General features: G+C 34.1%; 1 protein-coding gene across 1 annotated transcript; it reads right to left on the bottom strand.

Moving 5' to 3' along the window:
- Positions 1-5,479: 5,479 nt before the first annotated feature.
- LOC147411436 (transcription factor bHLH112-like) lies at positions 5,480-8,497 on the bottom strand. The gene is made up of 7 exons (XM_086448635.1): positions 8,030-8,497; positions 7,017-7,647; positions 6,809-6,919; positions 6,652-6,717; positions 6,456-6,521; positions 6,317-6,367; positions 5,480-6,204 (listed from the first exon to the last, which is right to left on the bottom strand). The coding sequence occupies exons 1-7, from the start codon at positions 8,362-8,364 to the stop codon at positions 6,055-6,057; spliced, it is 1,410 nt and encodes a 469-aa protein (XP_086304761.1). The 5' UTR covers positions 8,365-8,497; the 3' UTR covers positions 5,480-6,054.
- Positions 8,498-8,745: the final 248 nt, after the last annotated feature.

An 8,745-nucleotide genomic window follows, 5' to 3' on the forward strand; every position in this document is an offset into this window, starting at 1 on the left:
GAGTTTTAAAACTATAGTATGAATGGGGATTTTCTCTTAATAACGGATCTAAAGCCAATTCCTACCACCATCATCTGAATGATTTAGAATCAGACAGAATTTGAAACCATAAGCCCATTTTTAGCATGAGCTTCTTCTTTCAAGTTTGAGCCCGACAATTATCAAAATGCCAATCCAAACCTGGGCTGAGAGCCATCGAGCAAGGCCTGCCAAGTTGAACTTGCTATTTCAGCCCATCAAATTTTTTTATAAAAAAAAAAAAGGCTTTTAAAACGTAAATTTAGATATGTACCTTACAAAAAAGAACAATGACGAATGCACTTGGTCTTGGTATGCGGCTGATGTGGCCACGTGTATTCATCACGACTCTACAAAAAAAATTAATTAAATATAGATCTCTAGGTTTTGGCAATGGGAGTATCTATTTGCAAACACCAAAAATACACTTACACAACATACACACCCAAAAAATAAAAATTCTCAACACATACACTTTATTAAATGAGATTCTCAATGAACACACTCATAGCCTACCGAACCCATTTCTTTTTTTTCTTTGCATCTAGAAAGATTTCAATAAGGGTTTAGGCTTTTATCTTACTTATTTTTGTTACCCTTATCCTCCAATCGAGTTGAAGCCATTCACATGTGAAAGTTTTATTCGATAGGTACTATTCAGTAGGCACTAATTGAATCTGTTAAAACAAGTTCGATCTAGATCTATTGAATAAAATCATCAAAAACTCTCCAAGTTCTTGATTCAAAATCATCATTTTGGAGATTTTAATAGTGACTTTTCCATCTTTCTTGATGATTAAATACAAAAAATAAAAACAAAAATAAAAGAAATAAGATAATTTGAAAAAAAAACTTAAAACCTAATTTCCATTGATTCAACATCTCACAAAACTCAAAAGGCGATGAATATGGAGAGAGAAGAAGAAATCCGGTTTTTGTTTGGTATGTTAAGGTTTGTGTATTGAATTAAAAAAAAAAAAGATACGTAAAAAAGTAATGTTAATATTATTTTTTTATATTTAAAGGCCAGGTGGATACATAGAGTATTTTTGGTGTGTGTACCAATAGTCTCTTGATCAGGACCTAGAAAGTAATTTCTAAGATCCGATTTACAGAGCATTTAAGGATAAATTTATGGTTATTTATCTAAATTGACATGATGCATGCATAGTTCCTATTTATTCAATATTTTCCTATTTATTTTGATTCGAGTCTAGTAAAATTATTTATTTTTAAACAGATCGAAAGTACGAGATGTAAAGAGGCAAATATGGAAAATTTGCAAAGGTCCATTACACTCCAAAATCCAAAACAAGGATCCAACCCAAAACTCAAGGCCATCTGTCCCACTAAGGCCGTGGCACTGTAAGGGGGTTCGGCAACGTGTCTAGGGGGGGTGAATTGCATACGAATCTAGTGCTGATATGTTAGTTACGTAAAATGGGCTAAAGCTAATTAGGGTTTACATTTGGAATATTACGGAGACTTGAGAATCGTGACAAACCTTAATTTGGTCTCTATAAATAGAGACTAGATGAGAGCTAAAAGATATCTCTCTTTTCTCTCCTCATTAAGAGTTTTTATTAGCTTTTAATTAATTTTAATTTCTTTTTCAAGCTTTGTAATCAGAAGGAGCTACGACTAGTTTTAGAACAAGATCAATAAAAGAAGCATATTAATTTTTTTCTCTTATCTCCTCTCTTTATTTTTTGTTTTAATGTCTTCTTTTATATTACTTGTGATAATATTTGACTAGACCTCCCTTAGAGAGATTGAGGAAACCATGTGCAAGATAATCTTTTTTAGTTGATCTTGCGTTTGTTTCGTGCTTCAAATATTTATATGATAACATTTTAGTAATTAATCATTAAGTAGATTTATCTTAGATTATTCTAATTTAAATGATTTAGACTTAATCAGTTCAAGCTATCTCATGCTCAGTTAAGAATGATTTAAGTAGTTTAATGATTTTTGCTTATTTAAGATTAATAACAACTTATAATCTATTACTTGTGCTTAAAAAAGATTAATCTTTTGACCCAACAACATTAAATTGTTAATAGGATCGAAATAAAATCAAACATAAATAAATAAGATCAGATTGATTGTTCTTGGTAGATTCGATCAATCTAAATTTTTTACACTACGATCTCGTTTCCTGCTATTTTTACTATTTCCAAATAGTTTAACCTTCAAACACTCAGATTTAAATTGGTTACTTTGCTAATCTTTTTTAAGTCGAAGTATTTAAATCAATGTTGTCTTTGTGGATCAACATTTGATTGTCAAAGTTTTTATTATTTGTTTTATGTTTATCTTATGTGATAATCTGTGATGAACATCACTCTATTTGGCAATACTTAACGTACGACACTTGTCCATCATCTTGGGTTCATGCACATAATAAAATGATTGACCCTTACTTTATTTTAGTTTCATTTATTTTGTTAGTTTTGGAGGACACTTTCCTTACCAACTTAATTAGTAAGATTTTACCTTTGAGCTTAAATGGATTACCACATTGACAATCTAACACCACAGCTCTCTAGATTTCATGGAAAAACACATATCTAAAAAAACAAAATTTGTTTCTTTGGGCTTGATCTAAGGTTTTGACACTGGACAACTATCGAAGTGCCATAGAACTCCCAAATTTAAAATAAAATTCAATTATCTCGCTACTAGTGAGATTGTCACTTTCAAAAACCTGCGATCTTGCTCTTCATGTTTTGGGAATTAAAATGAACAGTGAGCCGGAATTGGAGCTCACGAAATGGTAATTTACCCTATTTTTTAACTTACTAAATCTGTCTCTAACCTCGACCTCTTCTTAATTTTCTTACAAAATTCCTTGATTTTTTTTTTCAACCTCCTCAAAAACCCCATCTGGGTTTGGTTGACTGTTGAAGCTGATAACATCTAGAGTTTAAGACTAGGGTAAAATAAATTTAACCTTGAAGGGATCCCTTCTAGTGGTTCACCGTAGAACATTAAGAATTAAAAAATAGTAAGGAAAATTATGTATAAATTATTTAAGCAATTGCTTGGACTTGGAGGATCTCTCATCCAACTCATCCCCAACAAAATAGGCAAGAGAGTTCTACAAAGTATGGGGCACCCAAGGGGGAGCTTGAAACAAAAGCTCTTGTTAACTATTGATCTCATGATCTTCCAAGAATGTGGGATTCTATGCCTTTCTCCTTAAATCATTAATTTCCATCAAAACCCTTGAATTTCTGGACAATGATCAGTTCTACCCCTTAAACGGCACCTTCTTTATAGAAGGATAGCCTTAATCTCTTTCTCTCCTAGTGATTAATAATTCTTGGTATAAACTCTACCATCCATCAGTTTTTGTTGTTTTTATTACTGTTATCTTATCTCTATGACTTACTTTCATGCAAACAATACCAAACGCTCATGTCTGGAGTGAGTATCAGAAGTAGAAAGGATCAATAATGAAGACCAAAAGGAAGAAGAGAATTGAGAGAGAGAGAGAGAATGTAGATCCTTCGTATAGAATCTCCAAAGAATCTCATTTTTATATGTAGTTGGATAATTTACATGGGTCCAAGCAATAGGTTTTGTTGGGACGATGAAAATTCTCCCAACACCTCGAGATACATTACACAAGGTTCAAGGCCTTATTGGTCTTCTTTGATTGTCTTTGCAATTTTGATGGTGTTTACAAATCACACTTTGACTCTTAAGTGTGTTTTCTATTTCAATAGTATTGGATTAGGGTTCGAGAATAGCATATCTAAAAGTTTGCTTGCTCTCCTTTTATATGTGTTTGCAGGGGCGTGATGTGGTCGACAACTTTCACATCAGCTCTTGTATGTTCAATGATCATACCACACCAATTATCGCCCTTTTGCAATCACATCAGGGGGATATTACATGACAATTGCCTCTTCTCAATCACGTCTAGAGGAGACACAAATTGTTTGCCAAGTAATTTTGCGAATTTGGACAGCTTTGATAGAATTGTCATATACGAGATTTGAGAATCTCCTTTAGAAATCGAATTTGAAGGGTGTTGAAAGAAATAAACCAATTGAAATATAAAAAAATCTTCACGGAGAAGACAATTGGAGTCCTGAAATCAAATTGTAATTAACTGTTTGATGTTATATTCTTTATTAGACAACTCAAGGGGATGCCTGTCTACTTTTTTGTATTCTTTTGTGTTTCTCAATAAAGATGATCTTACCTAAAAAATTTAAAACAGATCCCAATGCTCAAAGATATGGTATAATACGCTCCTCCGAATCAATTTAAAAGTCACAAAAAGAAGGTCAAGTATCAAGAGATTCCAAATTAAATTTTCAATCAAGAAGAATTTCTTTATATTCATATCCGAAGTCATGATTAGCCTTCCCTCTCAAGGATGCTTAAAAATTAAGCCTTTTTGTGGTTATGAGACATAAATAGCTTTCAATCTGAGGTCATGGTTGAGGTTCTGCACCTTAACTTTGAGGTTATGGTTATGGTTTTAGGTAATTTTTGGCAATGTGATTGAATAGCATTTTTGGCATTCAAAAGCGCTTTACAGTTCAAATCAGCGTTTTATAAAGACCTTTTTTTTATAAGCAAGCGGGTCAGTGGTTAGTTATTTTGAACCCAAATCATGATATCCACACATAGGCTTTAACTAACTTAGCAAGTTGGCACTTTCATGTTCTATAAAGACTTAAGGAACACTTCTCCCTTTTGCGGGGAGCCAAAATCAATCAGAAGCGAAAAGTGATTCAGCTCAGACCTGCTTTCCGAAGCTAAATGTTTGTGGGAATCTTAAATAACTCAAAGTTGTATTTTTATTTATTTATTTTATGAGAATTCCTTGTCTTTTAAGTTAATAATTAAAATAATCCGTAGATTATTTCTTAGATATAAAATCAATGCCCCAAAAGTCCACAAGTTTTTATGTAATGATCCAAATAATATGTTTCCCCCACTTAAAAACTTTCTAAATACTGTTATCATATAACAATTTGTAGAAGAACCCTTTGATAGAATGCATGGCATTCCAAACGAGGCCTTATGCAACAAAGTGAAAAAGTGATAAAATTTTCAATCTAGAGGGACAAAAATTAATGGATTACATTTTAATTTATCTTGGAATTTACATGATTATCGATTATTAGCATTTGGATCCTCAAATATTGCCTACTTCGAAAATATCAATCTTTGCACAAGAAATTTGTAAATGAAATTCAGGTTCACACACACACATACATGAGTGTGTGTGTGAGAAAGAGAGAGGGAGATGGGATTGGGTAGGAGTATTTGGCTTCTCTTTACCTTCCAATGGATGGCCCTCAATGTGACCATTCCATGAAAAGCACAAAAGCATGTCTGATAGTTCACACAGACACAGGTCTCCATTTCGAATAATCTAAACCCTTAAAAAAGAGGCAGTGGGCCTCCCTCTGACTTCCACTACCATATTCCAAATATATAAACAAATCTAAAGTTATATCATTTAATAAATAAATAAACCTCCACACAATCAATCCTATATTATATAATTCAAATTATTCCTTTATTTCTTTCCTCTTCTTTTGTTTTTTCTCTTAAATAAAGGTAGTGCCAGCCTTAATACACATATAGAAACAGGAACAAAAGCCCCTTTATCCTCTCCACTCTACTAAATTCAGCTATGAACAACAAATCTCCTCTAAATTAATTTAAATCTCAGCTAAATTTAGCACCTGTTCCCATCCCTAATCCACCTTTAATTAATTATAATAATCTTCTATTATTACACTACTCTTCCCTTCAAATTGTCCTTAATTCATGTCCAACCCACATCATTGTGGCTGGAGCTGGCCCAACATTGCCTGTCCTTGAAGGATCACCTCCTTTCTTCTCCTTTTACTTTATTTTCTTTCTTGGGTTTTGCTTTACTTCCCAGATTACAGTGATATATGTCTTGGGTTTCTTTCTTTTCATTGATCTTAGCATCCCAACATTGGCTTAAGTTTGATTTCACAGCAGTTGTAGCCATTGAAACCAATGAAAAATCACTGTCTTCTACCTGAAAGTTCCTCCGAACGTCGGCATCCAAATATCTGTTGTGATCTCATTAGTAACTGCGAACGTGCTTGATATTGGCACCAGACACAATCCACGGCTTCTTAGATCTTGTTGAGGTCCTTCTGTGCCTTTTGATTTGTCCGAATTCTGTGTTCAATGTAAATGTTTGATGAGTTATACTGTAAGAAACCCTAACAAGCAGCAAACATAACATAAAGATTACCAAGTGAAACAGTTATTTTATGTACAAAAGTTGTACCTGCTGATGTTGTATGGGAGCTCCATTCTTCATGTATGGGGCACTTAAAGCCTGATATTATGTAAGAAAATATAAATTAGAAATATTGCAGCTTTTTCTTAATATTTTTTAGATTACAAGGTGATACTGTGAAACTTACACCGACTTGATCATGGAGGAATTTGATGTACTCAATAGCTTCATAGAGCACTGAAGCTGTATCCGTCTGAAATTAAACAACAATTTTATTCAAAAAGACCAAAGTGAGCCTTTTTTTTTTTTTTCTTTTTCAAATTTAGATAGAATGATTTCAAACAGTAATTCCAGTGAAAGTAAAGGAAAATTAAGATCTTTACCTTCCCGAAAGGCGACACCAATTGCTGAAGTGCAGTGATTCGGTCCCCTAACTTCTCTTTTCGGACCTAAGATTAAAGCTAGAAATTTTCATCCATATATTCAACACAATAACTCAAGACCCTTTCATAATCAAAAGATTGTTCGAATCTATCGTACCTTAAAAGTTGGTAATGGTGATGGTGTTTCAATTCGAGGTCTTTTGAGTGCTGGTTCACTGCTGCCTTTCTTCACCAATGAACCCGCGTCACGAACATCTTCTGTCTTTGGCTGCAAATATAAATAAGGCAAATAACCAAGTCTCAGAACCCTAGCCACCACGACGACATCCATGAATTATATCTTCTTAATTAGCCATCATATTTACCTTCACATGAGTGAGGTTATTGCTAACATTGGGTTTTTCCTCAAAGGTTTGTGTGACAAAACGGGCTTGTGACGAAGGGAAAAAGGTTGACGACGACCGAACATTATTCATGGAGGGTGCAGGTGCAGGTGCGTTCCAGAAAAGAGCCTTGTTGGATGTTGAAGGAGAATTAAGGAACTGAGGGAATTTAGTCCAAGAAGGCGACAATTCGTTCGTGGCCAAGTAATTTGATTGAGATGGATAATTCATCGTTCGATTCTCATAAGGAGATTGTTGAGGTTGAAATTCAGGCTCGCATAAACCTTGTACTAACGTCGAAGGGTATCCGTATGAGACCGAATCCATCATAAAACTTGTGGGCAAGCCCTGGCATGTCACCAAACATTCACTGGAACTATTGCTAGAACTCAATCGATGTTGATCGAAAGTGAAGTCCTCATTTATTCTCTTAAATGCATTTACAGACGAATCTCCACAACTACTACCACCACCTGAAAAAAATTTCGGACACCAGACTTTTTGGACGTCGGCAGATTCTAATCCCATTTCTTGGTGATAATTCGACTTGGAACTTGAGTCTTCTTGAAGCATGGAAAGAAAGTTGCTTTCAGCCCTTCCACCACTTCGAGTGCTAAAAGATAAGAAATAGAACAACAACAATTACTCAAATTTTCATGAATATAAGATATATTATCACAAAAGAAAATAAAGGTCAAGAAGACCTATATCATACAAAGAGAAAATAAAAAAAGCCAAGGAAAATAAAACTAACACACCATACAGAATCAGATTCCACCCTAGCTAAGATATCTATCACTTGAAAAGAAAATCTTAAAAAAAAAAAAAAAAATTAACTCTTCTAATTATAGTTTTATAGAATGTAACATATCAAATTCGAGCTCCTTATTTCAAGGTCTTGAATTTGAATTTTCAGTTTAAAAACAAAATAAAAGGAGATGAGCATCAGAGATGAAGGCTTGCTTTAGAGTTTAGAGGAACAAATCCACACTTACAGTGAGGCTTGGCTCCAATCCATGGTGGGTGATGATGATAGGCCATAACCCATCATTCGTAGTGTTGAATCCATCAAAATGCTGCTTCCACCTCCACTAATAGAATCCGATCCTTGCGGTTTCTGACCATCTTGGAAAACAATCGAGCTATCGGTAACCGAAACAGAATCTTCACAAGACCTCACTTTCGTCTCCATCATCTCACTAGACCATCCAAAGCTTCCAACATCATTAATAGCCGATGAGCAAGGTAACGATGCTTCGTTGGACTCGTTGTTCCTCGTAGAATTCCACCAGTTTCCACTACAAATACCAGTTTGAAACTCATCTGCCATCTCTCTTCTTCTTCTTCTTCTACAAAAGTGTTGAGTTCTTCTCTTATTTCATCTACTTTTAGGTCTCTCTCTCCCTCTATCTATAATCTATTTGCTTTGGTAGATGAAAATGATTCTCTTCTACTACTAGGGCCCTTATATATATATATATATATATACATATATATAGAGAGAGAGAGAGAGAGAGAGAGAGAAAGAGAGGGAGGAAACAACCAGAGTCCGGTTGACATTTCGAAGGGGTAGTACGATTGGTGAGAAACAAAAGGAAGTCCATTTTATTTCAAAATCGAATTTTCTTTTTTCCCTTACTTTATTATTTGTTTATTATGCTCAAATTTTTATGCCTTATGAACAAAGGGATATGATATGATGATGACCTTG

Source organism: Akebia trifoliata, chromosome 1, assembly GCF_017979445.1.
Source record: "Akebia trifoliata isolate Shusen 1 chromosome 1, ASM1797944v1, whole genome shotgun sequence".
In the NCBI taxonomy this organism is placed as follows: domain Eukaryota; kingdom Viridiplantae; phylum Streptophyta; class Magnoliopsida; order Ranunculales; family Lardizabalaceae; genus Akebia; species Akebia trifoliata.